Raw genomic sequence first — 22,500 nt, 5'->3', positions numbered from 1 at the left:
GCTTCCAACCAGCATGTCCCAAAGACACTTTTTCAAGGGGCAAGTGGCTATTCAAAGAAAGTCCAGTTGCCTCTTGAAAAAGCACCTTTGGGACAAACCATGACCTGGATGGCTGAGAATCTCCATAGGCTTCCAACCACCCTTCTTGACACCATCACTGGCCGCTGTCCAAGGTCCTGCACAGGACCAGTTTAGGAAAGGCTAGGCAAGACACTAATCTGGCTCAGTAGGTGACAACTTTCAGAGAGGAGAACGAAATCCCCAAGCAGATGTTGTGGGTTGCTGGGATGGATCATCCAACACATTTTCTCTCATGTTCGCCTACCTTATGTCTAACTAGACAATGACAGATGCTGCTTCGCTGCAGTATTTTCCCAAACCCTGTGCTCTTCCCTGCCTTGAATGCCGCATCAGTCTCCTTCATCCACATCTGTCCTGCCATCCATAATTCATAGTGATGCTTTGTCGCTCTGATTTTTACAGACTGGGTGAGTGGCAGTTTCTCACCTCTTCTGCCCTGACGCTTCCCAATTAAATTGACTTCCACGAGCCAATGTGTGTGCGCGCAGGCATGCAAGAAGGTGGCAGAAGTGGGGGAGAGGTTCACCCACGCCCACACCCACATATACATACCCACACCAATGCTCTGGACCTGAATTTTTATAGAGCATGTCGTTGAGCAAAGTTGGACATTTTCAGAAATGAGGTTTAGTTAATGGACTTATTGTGCTGACCGGAACACAACAACAAGGTTCAGTGGCTAAGACGCTGAGCTTGTCGATCAAGAAAGGTCGGCAGTTCGGTGGTTCGAATCCCTAGTATAAGTCTCCTGCATGAGCAGGGGGTTGGACTAGATGACCTCCAAGGTCCCTTCCAACTCTGTTACTGTTTTCAGGATTTGGACGTAGAAATTTATTTAAGGATTTCCAAGCCCATCTCTATTTTGGTAGTCTTCTTATTCCTGGATGCGAAGGGTAAGAATCCCATTTCAAGGTCACCTGTCTCAGTGGCTTGGTGTGTCAGTATCTTGGAGAACATCTACTTCTAGTGGAATCAATCGGGGCCAAAATTATTTAATTTGATTTTATTCTACTTTTAAATTTTGTATGTATGTGTTTTATTGTTTGGCTGTGCACCGCCCTGAGTCCTTCGGGAGTAGGGCGGTATAGAAATCAAATAAAATAAATAAAATAAATCTGTCTATCTGACAAAAGAAGAACAGACAAAAAAGAAGAAGAACCTGGGAAAAGTGCAAAGAAGAGCAACTAAGATAAAGACCTGGAGACTAAAACATATGAAGAACGGTTGCAGAATTTGGGTTTGGCTAGTCTAGAGAAAAGAAGGACTGGGAGGGACATGATAGCAGTAGTCCAGTATTTGAGAGGCTGCCACAAAGAGGAGAGGGAGTCAAATTATTCTCCAAAGCACCAGAAGGCAAGGAAAAAATAAATAAATAACGGGTGGAAACTGATCAAAGAGAGAAGCAACCTGGAACTAAGGTGAAACTTCCTAACAGTGAGGACAATTAACCAGTGGAACAGAAGTTGCCTCCAGAAGTTGTGGGTGCTTCATCACTGGGGGTCTTTAAGAAGAGATTGGACAGTCACTGGTCTAAAATGGTTGAGCTTGAGCATGGGGCTGGACTAGAAGACTATCAGAGTTTCTTGCAAAAATCAAATCCAGAAGCACACACAGATAACTGATTCATTAACTTCTTTATATACAAGAATATCTATATATACTGCTCAAAAAAATAAACACAAGCAGAAGACATCCGAGATCTGAATGAATGAAATAGCCTTATTACATACTTTGTTCTTTACATACAGTAGTTTATACACTGCTCAAACAACTAAAGGGAACAGAAAACTACTGTATGTAATGAACAAAGTATTTAATAAGGCTATTTCATTCATTCAGATCTTGGATGCCTTCTGCTTGTGTTCCCTTTATTTTTTTGAGCAGTGTATATATACAATACCAACAGTTGAGAACAGTTTCATGTCAGCTCAGATTAGCAGACATGCTTACACACAGAGTACAGCAGAGAGACTAGTTTCACTTTTCTCTGCACAGACTCAGAAACTGCAGACTAAGACATGCCCTGGCTCCAGCCTGTCTCAGCTACCAATTGGCTGACATTGTTACTATGTCCTATTCCAGTTGATGGATATACTCATAAAGACTTCGAATGTCCCTTCCAGCTCTATTCTGATCAACTTATTGCAAGTCTTTAACTCAATGTTTTTCAACCTTGGGTGGACTTCAACTCCCAGAATTCCCCACACAGCATGGCTGTCAGGGAAATTCTGAGAGTCAAAATCCACTCATCTAAAAGTTGCCAAGGTTGACAAACCCTGCATAAGTACTAGAAGATAAAACAAACAGGAAATGGACATTCTTGGTTAGGGCTCTCTTCCTCTAGGACAGCGGAGATGGTCCTTCCCTGGTGATTTTAGGCAATCTGTTAAAATCTATTCCTTGGGGGGAGACTGCAGAGTGGGGCTGGTTGAGTTCTGTTGGGGTTTTTTTTCTCCTGATTATTGACATCAGGTGGTTAGGACATCATGAGTACGATGTTTTTAAAGGTAGTATTTGTTTTAATGCATTGATTAGTATCTGAATTGTATTCTGTTGTCATTGATCATCACATCAAGCCAAGGGGGCGCAGTGGTTAGAATGCAGTACTGCACGCTACTTCTGCTGACTGACTGCCAGCTGCCAGCAGTTTCGCAGTTCGAATCTCACCAGGGTCAAGGTTGACTTAGCCTTCCATCCTTCCAAGGTGGGTAAAATGAGGACCCAGATTTTGGGGGGCAATAGGCTGACTCTGTAAACCGCTTAGAGAGGGGCTGTAAAACACTGTGAAGTGGTATATAAGTGCTATTCCTATTGCTTTGATCTTCCTTTTTCCCTTCCTTCCTTCCTTCCTTCCTTCCTTCCTTCCTTCCTTCCTTCCTTCCTTCCTTCCTTGCTCTGTCCACTGCCAGCAGTTCGATCCCAACTGGCTCTAGGTTGACTCAGCCTTCCCTCCTTCCGAGGTCGATAAAACGAGGACCCAGATTGTTGGGGGTAATATGCTGACTTTGTAAACCGCTTAGAGAGGGCTGTAACACCCTGTGAAGCATATATAAATCTTAAGTGCTATTGCTATCATCGGCATCATCATAAACCATGTTTTTTACCCAGCACTGTTCAGAAGGAGCCAGTAAGTACAAAACCCACTGAATAAAACCTGAAACGCCAACACGCTTAAACAAATATTGACGCTGGGATAAACCGCACCCAACAACCGTGCCTGCCAAAAACAACATCCTGTAAGACAACCAAGCCTATACAGAACCCTAATTAAAATAAACCAAGTATTAAGCTGAGAACTCTCACAACCCATGAAAGGAAAAAGGGGGGAGAGGGAAGTGATAGCCAAATCCTATGCTAAGCCATTTGTATTATTGCAATACTCCTGTTAAGCCACCAAAAGCCATACAATTAAGCCTCGGTAATAAATTTAAAATAGCTTTTGCGTTTTGCCCTCCAAAGGGGGGTAGTTGGGGGTGGGGGAAACTCTGTTCTTGAAATTTCCCAGGGTGATTGGTTACATTTATGGGAATTAATGAGCTGGCTTAGTGATGCTAGTCAGTGCGTGGTTCGGCGTTGGCTGTACGATAATCTTTTGCGACTGTCCACACTTTAAGGAAAATCTAGTGCAGGTTTTTTTCTCTCTCTCTCTCTCCAAAATGAGAAGTAAGCAGCGGTGTGTAGGGAAAATCCTCTGGAATGAATAAAAGCTAATATTGTACCACCAAAAAAAAAAAAAAGAAAAAGAAAAAGTCCGAGGATTTTATCGAACCAGATTTTCTGCATTTAATAGCAAACCAAGGATCTATGCATAAATTTCCTTTTTTTCAGCCTGCTAGGCTGGAAAGAAGAGAGAGGGGGTGGGGGGGGGAGGCATAAATTATGCTGCCGCAGATTGTGATGTTTCAATAAGATTTAGATCTGATCTGCATTTAAACAGAAAAGTGGAGGGGGGAAAAAGGGCCTTAAATTCACGCACATTCCAAAGTCAGAAATATGAACTGTACTGAGCATCATGCAGCACGCAGGGGAAAAAAATTCCAATTGGTAATGGATGGCAATCTTTGAGAAAAAAAACAGAAAGAGTGAAACAGCTGAGAGGTTTAATAGATCGTGCCTTCAAATCATCGCCACTGTAAAATGGGACTTAATAAATTATTGGATATGCATATGTGCCCCTGAACTGAGGGGTGTATCATCTTTGCTGGCAGATGGACAAAAAAGGCCTTGGGAAATGATAGATATGAACATCCAAACTTATTAACAGCCAAGGGACCAAGTCATAATTGAACTGACATTGGGAAGAAGCTCAAAGAATGAGGCAACCTTGACAGAGGCTGCCACAAAGGGGCTGCCACAAAGAAGAGGGAGTCAAGCTATTCTCCAAAGCACCTGAAGGCAGGACAAGAAGCAATGAGTGGAAACTAATCAAGGAGAGAAGCAACCTGGAACTAAGGAGAAATTTCCTGACAGTGAGAACAATTGATCAGTGGAACAGAAGTTGCCTCCAGAAGTTATGGATGCTCCAACACTGGAAGTTTTCAAGAAGAGATTTGTTGTGGCCTGCCAGCAGCCTGCGTGGATCATGGCTGATCCCGATGAGGAGGCTGGTGTGGTGTCGCGCCAGCAGCTTGCGCAGTTGGTGCTCGTGTCGGAGAGCGAGGAGGCTGAAGAGGATGTGGTGCCAGAGGCAGAGACTCAGCCAGGGCCTTCAGAACCTCCAGAGGCTCCTTCAAGTGGAGAGAGCGAAGTGGAGGAGCCTCTCCTCAATGCTCAGGCACGCAGGGCTGCCAAAAGGCAGGAGTGGCTATTCAGGAGGAGGAGGAGGTCTACTCGAGAGTAGGGCTTGAGGATAATTGGCCACTCCCTTAGCCTATTTAAATCGCACACAGCTAGTGCTTTCTTGCTGGAAACAACTAGTATTTATTATCAGAGTATTTTGGTTTATCGTATCTTGTTTTCTGGGCTGGTTGCCAACCTTTGCCGGACTTTGGATTATTCTTGCTACTTAATAAATTTGATAAGGACCGTTGGTGTGTGTCTATATCCTCAGAAATCCGGAGCTGGGGCAGAACAAGATTGGACAACCATTTGTCTGAAATGGTATATGGTTTCCTGCCTATGCAAGGGGTTGGACTAGAAGACCTCTAAGGTCCCTTCCAACTCTGTTATTCTGTTATAGATGGATAGATTGATTTTGAGGAACATGAAGTTGCTAGAACCTTTGGGCCAAGAATGGTGAGTTTGTATTAACTGGTAATCTTGAGAGACGATTTCTCTAGAAACGTTAGAACCTAGAACTATAGAGAAACTTCCTGACAGTGAGAACAATTAATCAGTGGAACGGCTTGCCTTCAGACGTTGTGAGTGCTCCCTCACTAAAGGTTTTCAAGAAGAGATTGGGCAACTGTTTGTCTGAAATGGTATAGGGTCTCCTTCTTGAGAAGTGGGTTGGACTAGAAGACCTCTAAGTCCTTTCCAACCATGTTATTCTGTTAAGATCGAGACCAAAGAACCAAAGACTGATGAGTGTGGTGGCTTCGTTTTTTGGACCTCTTCAAGATCAAAGTTCCTCTGTTTGGAATTCTTGGCCGGGGTGAGAGATTAGACTTAAGACATTCCACACAACCCTTCCAGTCTCAGATTCTAAGATCTGAGACTTTTAAGAACTCTTTAGCCCCATCCCTTTATTTAATATGGGCAGGAGTGGGGCTTCAAAAATTTTAGCAAAAGGTTCTCTGCCCAGTTGCTGGGTGGGCATGGCCATGGTTGGTGTGGCCTAGTTGGCCTCCTGCACTATGGCGGGGGGTGTTTTTGCCCTCCCCAGGTTCCGGAGGCTTTTTTTGAGCCTCCGGGAGGGCAAAAACGGCCTCCCCAGGCTCTGGAGGCCCGTTCCCAAACTTCCAGTAAGCCCATTTTTTTGTCCTCCCCGAGCCTCCCACGTGCCCTGTACTTACCTACATCCAAAACAGGCCGTGTGAAGACTCCTGGGAGGGGAGGGATGGGTGGGGCCAGCCAGGAGTGGGATTTGGGGGTTCTCTGAACTGCACAGAATCTTAGCTAGAAGTTGTCCCGAAGCCCTGCGAACCTCCAGCAGCCCACGCCTGAATCCTTGCAACTAAGGATTTCTGACATGGGTTGTCTACGCTCTAGGTTTGGCTCTAGTTTAATCCTTCAAGAGGAGAAGAACGGTGTGAAGCCAACTCAACAGTGCCCCGTTATGATCTTTTTTCTATTTAGATGCTTCTCTTACTATTTTCATACTTCTGGAGCCACAGGGGACATCTTCATTTTTTCTGTACAAGAGCCTTTTTTCGCCCGTTTGAAGATGATTGATCTCTTAATCTTCTCTTCCCCTCAGTAAACAAACCCAGTTCCATTCTTTCAGTCATACTTCAGAGGTTTCTCAATTCTTCTCGGCCCTGTTCAGCTTTCTCTAGATCTGGAGTTATCAAAGGTTAAGCCCAGGTAAGAAAAAAATGGACCGAGGAAGACATGGTTTTATTCTTTCCCCCTGAAAGATTTTGAAAGATTCTCCCGAAGAGCTTCTGGTTGAGATTCCAGTTGATTCAGGAAATTGTACCTCTGAAAGTTGTTCAAAGATCTCAAAGCAACTTCTTCCCGCTCCACCGGAAATTCTGGGTTTAATTTGTGTGGATGCAAGCCTTTGAATCACAATGTCTCCAATTCAATTCAATTCAAACCTTTATTGTCTACATATTTCACGAGAAGGTATTTCACGAGAAGAGTCCTCCACTCTTCCGCTCACATTAGAATCCCTTATGCCACTGGGCTTGAAATTTTGGGCTTGGACAACCTGGAACTACGCCGCCTGCGGTCCGATCTAAGCGTAGTACACAAAATCGTCTGCTACAACTTCCTACCTGTCAATGACTATTTCAGCTTCAACCTCAATAATACACAGGCAAACAACCGATACAAACTCAAAGTAAACCGCTCCAAACTCAATTGCAGAAAATACAACTTCAGCAACAGAGTGTTCAATGCCTGGAATGCTCTACCCGAGTCCGTTGTAACATCCTCAAACCCTCACAGCTTCAATCTTCAACTGTCTACCGTGGACCTCACCCCATTCCTAAGAGGTCTGTAAAGGGGGCGTGCATAAGCGCACCAGTGTGCCTGCCATCCCTGTCCTACTGTCCCCATTTATTTGTATTCATTTCCTTCGTTCATGTCCATGTCCATGTTCATACTTATACCTGTTACCTAATACATGATCGACAAACTAAATAAATAAATAAAAATAAATAAATAAATAAATAAATAAATAAATAAATAAATAAATAAATAAATAAGAAGCAATGGATGGAAACCAATCAAGGAGAGAAGCAACCTGGAACTAAGCAGAAACTTTCTGACAGCGAGAACAATTAATGAGTGGAATGGCTTCCTTTCAGAAGTTGTGGGTGCTCCGTCCCTGGAGGTTTTGAGAAGAGATTGGACAGCCATTTGTCTGGAATGGTATAGGGCCATGATGGCGAACCTATGGCACACGTGCCACTGGTGGCACGCGGAGCCATATTGGTGGGCACGCGAGCATTGCCCTAGTTCAGAGCGCATGTGTATGCCGGACAGCTGATTTTCGGGTCCACTGGAAGTTGGGTAACAGGTTGTTTCTGGCCTCCAGAGGGCCTCGGGGGGGGGGGGGTTGGGGAAGGCCCATTTTTTGCTCTCCCAATGCTCCAGAGCCTTTCTAGGAGCCTGGGGAGGGCGAAAACAGCCTCCCCCCCCGGAGGCCCTCCGGAGGCGAGAAACGGCCAGTTTGCCAACTTCCAGTGGGACCAGAAGACCTGTTTTTTGCTCTCCCAATGCTCCAGAGCCTTTTTAGGAGCCTGGGGAGGGCAAAAACAGCCTTCCTCACCACCACCACCCCGGAGGCCCTCCGGAGGCCGGAAATACGCATGACACCACCACCACTCTGCTCCCCCTGCTTTTGGCCATCACTGGTATAGGGTCTCCTACTTGAGCAGGAGGTTGGACTAGAAGACCTCCCAGGTCCCTCCCAACTCTCTTCTTCTGTTATCCCATTATTCTTTTCTTTAAAATTGTTTCTCTCTTTTCTCTCTCTCTCTCTCTTCTTTTAGGTGTCGGAAAGGTGTGACTACGTCTTCGTGAACGGGAAGGAAATGAAAGGCAAAGTGAATGCAGTGGTCCATTTTACGTACCAACATCTGAACAGCCCCCTGGAATTGACTGTGTGGGTTCCTCGTCTCCCACTGCAAATCGAAGTCTCTGACACCGAGTTAAATCAGATCAAGGGCTGGAGGATCCCCATCGTTTCTAACAAGAGGTGAGATCCCTTGGGACCTTCCTAGCTGAGGTCTCATCAAAGCATGCCATGCCCTGGTTCAGTGGTGAAATCCAGCTAGTTCTATCCAGCTCACACGAACTGGTAGCACCGGCAGCAGGAGGCTCCGCCCACCCGCTGGGACCTCATTACCTCATTAGTGGGTTGCTATCGGTTCGCCCCAGTTCGGGCGAACCCGTAGCAGCAGGAGGCTCTGCCCTACCCGCCCAGACGTCATCAAAAATGCTCTGCGCATATGCAGAACTTTCTGCACATGCACAGAAGTACCACACGCTCGAAAAGTGAGCGCGCCCACATGCTCCCATAACGAACCAGTAGCGTCGGGATTTGAAACCCACTACTGGTCATTACGTCCCATTTGTGACCCTCTGCGCATGCATAGAAGGTTCTGCACACGCAAAAGAGGCATGCATGCGCACTCCCATTCCCAAACCGGTAGCAAAGGTAAGTGGATTTCACTGGTTTCCTCTTCCATCATTTCCTGAAAACATCCATTTGGCTTCATTCTTGACAACACTGTGTTCCTCAAACTAGCTAACCATCTTTTTTCCACATGGCATTTCCGCATTGTGTGAAATCAGCCTCCGTCTACCCTGGTTGCTAATAAGTGTGAACAACTGGCAATACTTTCCATTCAAACGGAGACCTAACTTTTGTGGGTAGATATAATGTACATTTATTGACGATAAGCATCAATACATAAATTGTGCTCAGGCAGAATATTTTATCTGGGTTCACATTATATTTTAATTTGTTTGTGTTTGTGCCTGTGTGTTGTGGCCTGTCGGCCTCTGGCCCCTCCAGCAGCCAACTCAGAGGAGGAGGAGAGGGAGGGGTGGGAGTCAGGGCCAGCATCAAGGCAACCTGAGAGCTCCGAGGGGGAAGAGGGAATGGAGCTGGCAGAGTGAGAGAGAGACAGAGGCGGAGCCTGGGCTGTCCATCATCCCTCAGATGGAGAGTCAACAGCCCCCAGGTCTGAAGGTGGCTGATGAGGAAGAGGAGGAGCAGCTGGGTCCAGTGCCTGACGCACGGATGCGTAGAAGGCAGAGGAGAGGAGAGCAGTGGAAATCTATGGACCGGTCCTCGGGACGGAAGAGCTACTGCTGCTAGTGAAGCTCCACCCTAGCTCTGGGGATAAAAGGCAAATACCACCTCTGGCCCCCGAGTGGGGTAGAAATGGGGATTTTGCAGTATCCTTCCCCTGGAGTGGGGAGGGAATGGAGATTTTGCAATATCCTTCCCCTGCCATGCCCACCAAGCCACGCCCACAGAACCGGTAATTTTTAAAAAATGGATTTCACCACTGGTTCAACCTGCAACTTTCACGCCTTTTGACTCAGATCTTTCCTTGCTTTCACCGCTATCGTTTCAAACACAGTAATAAGTCCCTCTTCTCTACTTCAACGGAGTCGAGGGTTTCCTTGCTTGGGTTTTGAACGGAGGCAGGCCTGACAGTGTGGCTTGACCATCTGCCTTGAATTTCTTCACAGGCTAGTTAGAGACAGCGACGACGAAGAGGAGGATGAGAGGAAGGGGAGAGGTTGCACTCTCCAGTACCAGCATGCAACAGTGCGAGTCCTTACCCAGTTTGTAGCCGAGCCCTTGGACTCTGGGGGACAAACGACTTACCTGCTGGGCTCCGACTGGCAAGTGGACATCACTGACCTGGTGAAAAATTTCATGCAAGTGGAAGAGCCCAGGATTGCCAAGCTGCAAGATGGACAGGTGCTAATGGGACAGGAGTTAGGAATGACTACCTTACAGGTGAGCAAAATGAAGGGCTGGGTGAAAAGACAGGTTCCTTTCTACACCAGACCCAAAGATTCATTATCTACCTTCATCTAACTGGAGAATCTAGAGTTGCTCACACCTAAGATACGAAAGCAGCATGTTGTTCAGGGCACGTGAATTAGGAAGTTTCATTCAGTGCAAAAATCCATCCAACTGAATAACAGAAGTGTTGGACGAGACCTTGGATGTCTTCTAGTCCAGAGGTCTGCAACCCCTGCAACTCTCGAAGAGCCATTTGGACCCGTTTCCCACAGAAAAGAAAACACCGGGAGCCACAAAGCCTGGGTGGGCGTGGCCAACTCAATGTCACTCACTTCCACCAGTCACATGACCCCCTACCCATGCCTACCCAGCTGGTCATTAGGGCAGAGAACCAGTTGTTAAAAAACACCAGAAACCACAAAGCCCTTTTGACATCTCTCTCTCTCTCTCTCCCTCCCTTCCTACTCTCTCTGTATCTCTCTATGTCTCTCTCTCTCTCCCACTCTCTCTGTCTCTGCTCTGGCTGCTTTTCCATCACCCACCAATGCCCTTACCTTCTCAGGCCAGGCCAGGAGTGACTGGGAGGGGAGGGTGAGGGGCGGGGCCATCCAGTGGTGGGATCACCTGACAGGGAGCCACAGCAGAGGGCCCAAAGAGCTGCATGAGGCTCCAGAGCCACAAGTTGCTGACACCTGAACTACCCCACCCAATTCCTGCAACCGTTCTTTGTATCTCTTGAACGTGGCTGAATGATCAATCCAAGAGGGAGCAGATAGGAAAACGGGGGTACATTTCACAACCACAAGGGTCTCTTAAAGTAATAAAAATGCTGAATATTTAGCCACAGTCCTTTAAAAAGGACTATACTACCAGGAGCCTTGGTAGTACAGTGGTCTAAAGCACCCTGTTATTAAGACCAGCTGCCTGCAATTACTGCAGGTTCAAATCCCACCAGGCTCAAGGTTGACTCAGCCTTCCATCCTTTCTAAGGTAGGTGAAATGAGGACCCAGTTTGTGGGGGCAATAAGCTGACTTTGTATAAATATACAAAAGTAGAAAGGCTATTGCTTAACGCATTGTAAGCCGCCCTGAGTCTCCGGAGAAGGGTGGCATATAAATCAAATTAAAAAAAAAAAAAGTCCAAATCTGATCTTGGTTTACTTTGAGAAGGAGGACAATTAGGAAGGAACCAAAACGATAGCACAAAAGCAGAAAGAAGCGTTTTATGTTTCAAGAATGCCCCGAAAAGCACTAAAAAGTTCATTTTATGCTGTTGGATAAGCTGAAGATAAGGTGGTGAGTTTTTTCTTTCTTTCTTTCTTTCTTTTTCTTTCTTTTTGCACTCCTGCTTTGCAAAAAAGCTTTTATGGCACTCGGCAACCTGTGCATTGCATTGCATTGCATAAATTTATCAGTCTTTTTTTTATTATTATTTTTTTAAAGGGGGCCTTTGTTAGAGTGGCATTACTCTGCAGCTCTTTCTAAAGACATTTATCAGTTGCAGAAACTCTTCACTCTGCCTTGTGTCCAGAAATACAAAGAATATATTTGGGAAGAGAAATGCAGCAAAGAAGTGAGTGACAAATTGATAGTTGGTCCATTCACTTGGAAGAATACCTGTCAGCTGTCTCCCGAGAATTTGTCCAAGTCACCTATATATGGATTGCCAAGATTTTATCCACTGGATTGCTCCATGTTTATAAATTTTCTCTCCCTCCCTCCCTCCCTCTCTTTCTCATTCTTTTTTCTCATCTCTCTCTCTCTGTCTTATTCTGTCTCTCTTTCTCTCTCTCATTCTCATTCTCTCTTTCTCTGTCTTATTCTGTCTGTCTGTCTCTCATTCTCTTTTTCTCACTCTCACAGTGTTGCCAGGTGTCCACTATTTGAGCGGACAGTCCACTTTTTTCACATTATGTTCACTATTTTTTTTCACAAAATAGTGGACATTTTTTTTATTCAAAAGCTTTATGATGAAATTAAAACGTAATTTAATATTTTACATATTATTATAATATATTTGATGGTTTGAATTTTAAGAAAAGTTTTGAAGTGATTATTTTAATACGTGTTAAAATGTTTGTAAGAAAATATATAATTTAATTGTAATTTTTTTTTTATTTTTTTACTACTTAACACCCCCCACCCCCCGCTTGTCCGCTATTTTTTGGAAGCAGACCTGGCAACCCTAACTTTCTCTGTTATTCTCTGCCTCTCTCATTCTCTCTCTCTTTCTCTTTTTCTCATTCTCTCTCTCTGTCATTCTCTCGCTTTCTCTGCCTTATTTTGTCTCTCTCTCATTCTCTCATTCTTTTTCTCATTCTCTCTTTCTGTCTTATTCTGTCTCTCTCGTTCTCTTTTTGTCATTCTTTCTCTTTGTCTTATTCTGTCTGTCTCTTTCTCATTCTTTTTCTCATTCTCTCTCTTTGTCATTCTCTCTCTCTCATTCTCTCATTCTCTTTTTCTCATTCTCTCATTCTCTCTGTCTCATTCTCTCTCTCTCTCTCTTAATTTTTTTAGCAGAAACAAATTTAAAAAGTTTGGAAAATTAAATCAATCTATGCAAGATACTGGTCCTCTTTGTCTTATTCTATATCTCTCTCTCATTCTCTTTTTCTCACTCTCTTTCTCTGTCATTCTCTTTCTCTCATTCTCTCTCATTCTCTCTCTCATTCTCTTTTTCTCATTCTCTCTGTCTCTCTCTCTCATTCTCTCTCTCTCTCTCTTTCTCTTAATTTTTTTAGCAGAAACAAATTTAAAAAGTTTGGAAAATTAAATCAATCTATGCAAGACACTGGTCCCATGAGCATAGAACATAATAACAGAGGGAAAGAAGGGATCACATGTATTATCCCTTTGCGGGATCCCCTCGTGTTTTCTCAACCTGCACTTTCAAATGTGAAGATCCTGATGTCTCAGGATTTTAAAACAAAAAAGTTCTCAGTCAGTCAGGACCACCTAGAGGTGCAGAGAGAGAGAGAGAGAGATGGGTTTGGAGAGCAGGTGTGTTTAGAGATTTATCTGTTGAGAGAAAATACAGGTAGAAATGTGCTGTCAGGTTTTCAGGCTGTCTTCAAATAAATTGCGTCTCAAACAAAGTCTTTTTTGAAACAAATTTCCATTTTATTTAGCACGGCAACTTTTACACTGACTCCATGCAGCCAGCACTGACGTGCTGACCCAAAATCCCTCCTCTTCCTTCCCCCACTCCTCTGCATTCATTGGCCATCTTCCCAATCATTCACCCCTAATCTACTGCTCCAATTCAAAGAATTTTCCCCCTCCCATCCATCTCCTAGGAGACATTATTTAAAATTATTTAATGTTTTTTAAATTGTTTTTAAATTTTATATGTTGTGTTTTTACCGTGGCTGTTCACCGCCGAGTCCTGTTGGAGAAGGGCGGTATACAAATAAAATAAATAAATAAATAAATAATATCCAGCTAAAATAAGTAGGTGAAAGGCAACCTTCCCATTGCAGACACTTGCGTTCTCCTTCTCATGTCAGCACTAGGATAAATGCATCTTGTCGTGCTGACATGTGCAATGTATTCATGATGAACATTTTTGTAAAGGTTTCAGTGTGAAAACAAAATAGGATGAACTCATCTGATCATTCCACCTTGAACAGATTGTTCCCTGATGGTCCTTTTTTCTCCGTCCCTTCCTCCCATTTTCCTTTTTTCCAGCCATCTCTCCTTCCCTTCCTTCCTTCCTTCCTTCCTTCCTTCCTTCCTTCCTTCCTTCTTCCCTCCCTCCCTCTCTCTCATTTTCCTTTTTTCCAGCCCATCTCCCCTCCCTTTCCCCTTCCTTCCTCCCTCGCTCCCTCTCTCCCACTTTCCTCCCTTCTTTTTCTCTCTCCCTCCCTCCTCCTTCTCTCCCTCCCACCCACCATTTCCTTCTTCCCTTCCCAGTCCCTATTTTCCGAAACTTAAGTCCCAAGTCAACTGCTCTTTGTAATGTATCCTTGTTGTTTTATAGGGCCGCGATCTTGATTAACAACATTGTGGTTTCTGGGGCAGAAAAAAAAAATAAAGGCTCTCTACATAGATACAAGTGAGACTCATCGAGTGTTTGGGAAAAGTGATTTCCTTGGAAATGTAGAGATGAACTGTCCCTTTGGTCGCCTCCTGCAGATCCTGTCCCCACTTTCCGATGCCATCTTGGCAGAGAAGACGGTGACCGTCCTGGATGAGAAGGTGACCATCACTGATCTGGGCGTCCAGCTGGTATCGGGCCTCTCGCTCTCCTTACAGCTGAGCACCGGAAGCAACAGAGCAATCTTCGCTACGGCCATTGCCCACGAAGTGCTTCAAGCAGAAAAGCAGGTAGCTGCTGAAGTTCCTTTTCTCTGGTTGGGCCTCCAAGTGTCCGGTCTGAGCACGGTGGGGTCCTCCTTTCTTTCTGAAGCATCAGCCATTGCTTCTCAATTGATACTTTGACAAGCCGTAGGTGGATACGGGATCTATTGTGCTGGCAACATTTGAAAGGGCCATACGAAACTGCAGGCAGCCAAATGGAGGGCTAGGCAGTGTTGTTAATGTCTATTTCGTCCTTGTCCTCTTCCACTTCATTTCCTTTCCCACCCTCCCTTCTTTCTTTCCTTGCTCCCTCCCCCCATTGCCCTTCCTTCCTTCCTCCATCCTTTCCTTCCTTCTTTTCTCCTTTCCCTTCCCTTCCTTTCTCCATTCATAGCTTCCCTTCCCTTCCTCATTCATTGCTTTCCTTCCCTTCTCCATTGTCCCTTCCCTATTCATCCCTTCCCTTCCTTTCCCCATTCATCCCTTCCTTTCCCATTCATCCCTTCCCTTCCATCCTTTCCCTTCCCCATTCATCCTTTCCCTTCTTTTCCCCATTCATCCCTTCCCTTCCCTCCCTTCCTTTCCTCATTCATACCTTCCATACCTTCCCAATTCATCGTTTCTCTTCCTTTCCCCATTAATCTCTTCCCTTCCATCCCTTTCCTTCCTCTCCTTTCCTTTCCCTTCCCCATTCATCCCTTCCTTTCCCAATTCATCCCTTCCCCTTCCCTTCCCTTTCCTCCCTTTCCCCATTCATCCCTTCCCTTCCATCCTTTCCCTTCCCCATTCATCCTTTCCCTTCCTTTCCCAATTCATCCCTTCCCTTCCTTTCCCAATTCATCCCTTCCCCTTCCCTTCCCTAGTTTTTCCCTTCTTTCCCCCCCCCAATATTATTCTTCTACTTCAACTCTCCTTCTTCAGTCCTATTAATCCCCTCTCCTTCCTCCTCTTCGTCACCATCTCCCATAATCTTACTCTGACAATATACCTCCCATCATAGATACTCGTGCCCACCAAGACCCCGCAAAGTTTCCAGTTGGAGGAAACAACCTTCTGGGAAATAGAAATGGGTAAATGGGAACAAAAGACGCCCCCTACACACACATACATACACACACACAAAGAGAGAGAGAGAGAGAGCAGATGCCAAACTTTCAGCGCTCCTTGACAACAGTCCGCCATTTTCCAAATCTCTTTTTCCTGCCTACTCTTGCCAGCGGAGCAGGTGAACTGGTGCTGGTGTCCTTGTGCGATTGTTAATATTATTCTAAAAGGACATTTTAGATTTATAGGTGCTCATCCCCGAAGGCCACCGAACTCCTAAATAGAGAAGCATTGTTCCAGTAAATAGGGCGGTAAAACTAGAGCAAGTGCTGGATGAAAAAAAAAAACATTTTTTTTTCTTTCTTCTTTTTCTTCTGGTAACCTCTCATAAATAATACAACATCGCACTGTTCACCTGCCAAAAATACATGTTTTGGGGAAGAAGTTTCTATACACTCGGGTTTCTACTGCAAATCTAGCTGTTCCTTAACCTTGGCGGTCCTTCATTTTTTATGTATATAATTTTTATTAAAGAAGTTTTTTTTAAAAAAAGTAAGAGGAAAAAAACAACAACATAAATTAATTATATAGCCAGAAAAAGAAAAGAAAATGAAAGCTTGATGTGCAAGAAAGAGGGAAAAAAAGAAGGAAAAGAAGGAAAAAAGCTACAAAGGAGTAACATGTAATATATTCTTTATGGCAGTTATAAGTCCAATTATCAATTTATCTCTTCCTCGATGGTTACAACATCCCTCTCCTTTTTATAATCTATCCTGTCTAATCATCCCGACCATAAATCGTAAATTCATTTTTTTCTGTTTCACAGCAAAAGAAAAAAGAAAGAAGCCTAGACGAGATTTCAGACAGCAATAAACGTACTGTAGATATTGTCTTTTTTCTCTGATTAAAGGAGTCAATTTAGCTATCTCAGCAAGTTCCATCATCTTAACCTTGTTGGTCCTTCAGCATGGAACCCATCCAGATATGATTTTGCCTGCCTTATGGTTTTGGGGAGATGGATAGAATAGAGCTGGTGGGGTGGGGGTTGGAGAGAGAGAGAGCAAAGAGAGAGCAAATACTACTCTATAAAGCCTTAGTAAGGCCACACCTAGAAAACTGCATCCAGTTTTGGTCACCACGCTATAAAAAAGATTTGGAGACTCTAGAAAGAATGCAGAGAAGAGCAACCAGGATGATTAGGAGACTGGAGGATAAAACATATGAAGAACGGTTACAGGAACTGGGCATGGCTAGTCTAGTGAAGAGAAGGACCAGGGGAAACATGAGAGCAGTCTTCCAATATTTGAGGGGCTGCCACAGAGAGGAGGAGATCAAGCTATTTTCCAAAGCACGTGAATAATGGATGGAAACTGATCAAGAAGAGATTCAACCTAGAAATAAGGAGGAATTTTCTGACAGGGAGAGCAATGGAACAGAAGTTGCCTTCAGAAATTGTGGGAGCTTCATCACTGGAAGCTTTCAAGAAGAGACTGGACTGCCAGAAATGGTGTAGGTCTCCTGCTTTGGGGGGGGGGGGGATTGGACTAGATGACCTACAGTATAAGGTCCCGTCCAAATCTGTTAATCTGTAAACTGTAAAGTTGTTCTCCCTCTTGTGTGGAGTGGTTGTTGATCTTGAGATCATCTGCTACAGCTCAGCATCAGGAGATCCAGCAGCTATGCCCAAAGCTACAGAACTCAACCTGCTATCAGTAGAGTTGATCGTGGCCATCAATTTATAGAGGGTTTCAAGAAAGACTTTGAGCTGGGCGGGGTAGCAGAAGATGAAAATTCAAGACTGCGTGTCTCAGCCCCAGCAGTTGGGGACCATATTTAGAATTGGATCAGCTCTAGCTTTTGGAGTGCTTCTGAACAACCCAAATGTGCCTTACTGTCCACTGTAAGGAAGTGTCTTTGGCTTTAGGGTCCTTCTTGGTTTCTTTCCTTCTTCTTTTTCTCATTTTTCCAGCGTTCAGTTCATTTTGCTCCATGTCTGCATTAGGGATCCTTGGTTCTCTCTCAGCTTGGTGGTTTTCTTGCAGACATTTGTTCTGCCCCAGCTACGGACCCCAAAGAATGCAGCGCACACAAAGTCTGTACAAACCTTAGTTTACTAAATTAAATCAGTCTTTTTCAAACAAAGGCTGTTAATTAACTTTCTTAACAGCCTGCAAGAATCCAAAGAATAAATAATCTTAATCTTACTATGGTTGGCAGAAAGCCCAGAAGCAATTTGCAGAGAACTAAGATCAAGACACGAAGGAGAGTGAACGAAGTTGTTCCCTGCAAATTGCTTCAGTTGGTGTTCCTCCTTAAATAGGTTAAGGGAGTGGCCAATTAGCTCCAAGCCTTACTCTCAAAGAGACCTCCTCCTGAGGAGCCACTCCTGCCTTTTGGCAGCTCTGCGCGCCCGTACATCAAGAAGAGGCTCCTCCTCTTCTTCCTCTTCACTTATGGGAGCTCCTGGAGGTTCTGAAAGCCCTGGCTGAATCCCCGCCTCTGGCACCACATCTTCTCCAGCCTCCTCATTGTCTGACTCGAGTGCCAGCTGCACAGGCTGCTGGCGCAGCACCACACCAGCCTCCTCGCTGTCTGAATCAGCTACTAGCTGCACAGGCCGCGTACGGGCTACAACAACATTTCATTATTCAAACTAGGTCATACCATCATGTTTGGGTCATGGAACATCTGCAACAAGACCACCAAGCTCAGAGAGAACCAAGGACCCACAGTTAATAATCCTCCTCCTCCTCCTCCTCCCCCTCCTCCTCCTTTCTGCAAACCCCACTCCCTTCTAGCACTGATGATATTCCCTAGTTGGGTCAAGAAATGTATTCAAGAAAACAACCAAGCTCAGAGAGCACCAAGGACCATGCATTTCAACCCTGAGCTACAAATATTCTCCTTTTATGAGGTCTGCATTAGTTTATCTTAAAACAACAACAGCAACAACCAAACACCATCATTTAGCTCAGTTGCCGCAGGATATTCAGGGACAATTGGAGAAGAAAAATGGAAAGGACGGAAGGGACATCTGAACAAAAATACTGTAACTTTAAGGGCTGTTGGAGATGCAGCTTCTTACTTGGTCCCAGAGGGACATCATTATTGCCAACAGGGAAGTTAAAAATGAAGTGCCCAACATTTTTTAATGTACATGAAAATGTATAAAATGATGTCCAACATTATTTATATTTTAAAAAATGTTGGGCACCTGATTAATACAAGCAGCTGATTGTCAGGTTGGATGGGCCTCCCGACCATCAGCTGTTTCAGGCTACAGGGATTGCCGTTGCCGATTGCCGCCTCTGTGCTCCCCATTTTCGGCCTCTGCTGTTTGTTGACAGGAGGCCAATTGCTGGGAGGCAGAGGCAGATTTTTTGTTCTTGTTTTCCTCCCCAAAAAAGATAGGTGCGTCTTATAGTCTGGAGCGTCTTATACTCCAAAAAATGCAGTATATGATTGCAAGCCCCCGAAGTCATCTTGATGGTAAGACGGGCGCCCAATAAATTTTATAAATTAATAAATTAATAATTGACATGGTATCTCAGTATTTCAAAAGTCTGCATTCTGACTGTATACAGGTTAGTCCTTGACTTACGACAGTTGAGCCTGAAATTTATGTTGCTAAATGTGACATTTCTTAAGTGAGATTTGGCCCATTCTACAACCTTTCCTGCCACCATTGTTAATTGAATCCCTTACTAACACTAACCAGGTTAAGGGAACCTGGTTTCCCCACTGACTTTTCTGGTCAGAGGGTTGCAAAAGATGATCACATGACCCCGGGATAGTGTAACCGTCATAAATACGAACCGAGCATATAAATACCAAGCGTCTGGATTGTGACCACGTTACCATGGGAGATGCTGGAACGGCCATAAGTGTTAAAAACGGTCCTAAGTCACTTTTTTCCAATGCTGTTGTAACTTTGAGCAATTACTAACCAAACCGTTGTAAGTCGAGGACAACCTGTATGGAAAAAAACAACAACATTTTGATGGGTTCGTCCCAGTATCATTCTGTCTCCATTTCCCCCCCAAAATAGGAAGCCGTGATGAGTTGCTGGATCCAGTTCAGCGACGGAGCAGTTATGCCCTTAGATATCTACGATGCCAAGGACTTTTCTTTGGTGGCCACATCTCTGGATGAGAAGGTGGTGTCCGTCCACCAGAGCCCCAAGTTTAAATGGCCTTTCCTCGTGGCCGAGTCAGAAGGACAGGGCCTGTTGGTGAAAGTAGAGCTGGTGATCAGCGAATCGTGCCAGAAGTCCAAAAGGAAGAGCGTCCTGGCAGTGGGGTACCGGGAACATCAAGGTCAAGTTTGGTCAAAATGACACCGTCCCCAACCCAACTGACAGCAAACATGGCAGAGACGGGGTCCGCCTGGAAAACCGGACCACTGATCGTCGTCAGAAGACAAGCCTGCAGGAGAGATCTCGCCCAGAGGGGCCTTACTACAGCTCCTCCATGGGACATGAAGAAACCAGGACAACCAGCACTCAGAAGTCCATCCTGAGTAAGAAGGAAGACCGAGAGAGCCTCCTAGACGATGACGGTCATATGCAAAATCTCCCGATAGACTTCACCAGTTTTCCAGCTCAGGTAGACTTGCCCAGGAGCAATGGAGATTTGGAAGAGGACGATCCTGATGAGACACCCAGGGGCTTGAGTGACTTGGAAATCGGGATGTATGCTTTGCTAGGTGTCTTCTGCTTGGCCATCTTGGTGTTCCTCATTAACTGCGTCACCTTCGCCTTGAAATACAGGCATAAGCAGGCTCCGTTTGAAGAGCAAGAAGGACTGAGGCATTCTCACGACTGGGTAGGACTGAGTAATAGAGCTGAGCTGCTGGAGAACCACCTCAATTTCTCCACCCAACAGGAGGAATGCATCACAGCCATTGACCGGAGCATGGATTTAGAAGAAAGCAAATATCTCCTTAGTGCCAATCCTCAGAAGAACCTCAACGGCCAAGTCTTCCAATCCACAGACTCTGTTACCTCCCCGGAAGGGAAGGAGCAGAAGAACGAACAGGCCACCTCGCCGACCTCCAAACGGAAACGTGTCCAATTTACCACTTTCACTACCATCTCTTCGGATGGTGGCTACCCAACGGTCAACTCCATTTTGAACAGCAGTGAGGACGATATCAAATGGGTTTGTCAAGACATGGACTTGGGGGAATGTAAAGAACTAAGGAACTACATGGAGCAGCTCCATGAAAAAGTGTAACAATACACCTGAAAAAGATTTTGTTTTCTTTCTTATCTCTTCTTTTTTTTTTCCCCCACTCACCTTTCTGCCTTTACGTTGAGATACTAGTCAAAGATGAGGAGCATAGAGAGAGAGAGAGAAATAGAACTTGGTGCACAACCCAACTGTGGGTCGTTGGTTTTTTTGTGGAAAACATCTAGAGTATGATCAAAATCCCAAAATAACAAAAATATATATCGAATGGGACTTGTAGAGAGGTGTTTGAAGCCAACACACGAGGGAAAATAAAAAAAAATTAAATAAGGAAAAGTCAAATTAAGATCTCATTCTTTGAGTTGATCTTTCCAAATCAAGACCCAAAAAGTAAATCCTGATGTATGGTTTAGATGTTTTCAAGCTGGTTAATTATTTCAGGTTTGTCATCTGGTTCTTATGTTTGGGGGAGGGGGGACACAATGGGTGGGAGGGAAAAATGGAGAAGCTGAAGGCTGTATCTCAATCCACGTGAGATGGAGGAGAACATCTGAGCAAACAAGGACCAGCAGAAACAAAATCGTAAGGTGGACTTACTTTGGTACTTCTAATTTCTCTTAATTCTCTCCAGAAATAGCGCCAAAGAATGTGGAAAGTATTTATCTTTTTTTTTTCATTCTTTCAAAGAGGATTTACTAAGTGATTTAGTAGGAAAGATCACAAAGCGAGCCTTCACCGAGGGGAATATAAAAGCTCCCCCTTTTTTAATTAAATAAAATTCTGTGGCCATTTGTCATATTCAGACTTGTGTTTAGGAATTCTTTTTATTTATTTTTCCCCCTTAGAATCTCAGCAGCTTTTTGGCAACACAGAATTTTTAGCCCCCCCCCCCATTGGAGAGCTCACATTCTGCTCTCAGATTTGTCTTGTTCTGGTTCCGATCAGAAATCAAGATAGAATGTGTTTGTAAGTAAATAATTTGCCCCGGGAGGAAAGGTGGAAATGTAAACAAACAAACAAACAAACAAAAAAAAAACTGGTAAAGATCTGGTTTTACAGGGCTCTCTGCAACAACATATCTGCTTGATTTTTTTTTTCAAGTTTGGAGATATGTTTCCTTGCTTTCTAACTCCTAAGATTCCTTTGGATTCATTCATGGGTCATCTCTGAAGGGTCCTCGTGGACTTTGTCATGCCCCCCTTCAGAGTCTGACTCTGAGACGGAAGACGAACAGCTGACAGAGAGCAGGAAAGTGGCTTTGTTGGCTGTGGAGGAAACTGGGGAAGGGCAAAGTCAGGCTGGGCAGAGCCGGGGAGAGGTAGAACAAGGGAGAGGGGGTTCAGATGAAGACCAAAGCCCACCCCCTCATCATCCTAGGGTGCGCAGGGAAGAACGCAGAAGAGAGCGTGGGTTGCGTGGCTTACGAAAAAGGAAAGGGCCCTGATTCCCTTCACAAGGCACACCTGGGGATGGAGTTTAAAGGAGGGGCGTTTGTCGTGAATAAACCCTGAATTAATCCGGTGTTGAGAGTTTAGTTGTGATCTGCATTCCTGGCATTTCCTCCTGACTGTTTGAATTACTGTCGTGCTACTGTGTTCCTATCCTGTGTTGCTGGAAGTATTCTTCCCATCTGGGATTCATTATCTTGCTCTGGCGAAGTGATTGATTGCAGTCATTCTGTTTACAGCATTTGGACTGGCGTATCTGCAGATTTGTGGGAGAGCTTTTCTCCAGGCCGTAAAAGGGGCGTTGGGGAGCAGAGTTGGTGCCAATAAGGGGATTCATACT

At 44.7% G+C, this 22,500-nt stretch overlaps 1 protein-coding gene across 1 annotated transcript in view; it reads left to right on the top strand.

Annotated features, from left to right (window-relative positions):
• Positions 1 to 20,780, top strand: part of LOC139321762 (transmembrane protein 132D-like) — a 349,743-nt gene extending 328,963 nt beyond the window's left edge. The window contains 5 exon segments of the mRNA XM_070950632.1: positions 8,184 to 8,389; positions 9,898 to 10,171; positions 14,315 to 14,506; positions 19,572 to 19,820; positions 19,822 to 20,780. Of these exon segments, the coding sequence (XP_070806733.1) occupies positions 8,184 to 8,389; positions 9,898 to 10,171; positions 14,315 to 14,506; positions 19,572 to 19,820; positions 19,822 to 20,757 (1,857 nt within the window). The 3' untranslated portion in view covers positions 20,758 to 20,780.
• Positions 20,781 to 22,500: the final 1,720 nt, after the last annotated feature.

This window comes from Pituophis catenifer, unplaced genomic scaffold, assembly GCF_029215685.1.
Source record: "Pituophis catenifer annectens isolate HBS135680 unplaced genomic scaffold, rPitCat1.0.hap2 SCAF_10, whole genome shotgun sequence".
NCBI classification, from domain to species: domain Eukaryota; kingdom Metazoa; phylum Chordata; class Lepidosauria; order Squamata; family Colubridae; genus Pituophis; species Pituophis catenifer.
Note: the sequence above shows the minus strand (reverse complement) of the source record. Positions and strands in the feature narration are given on the sequence as shown.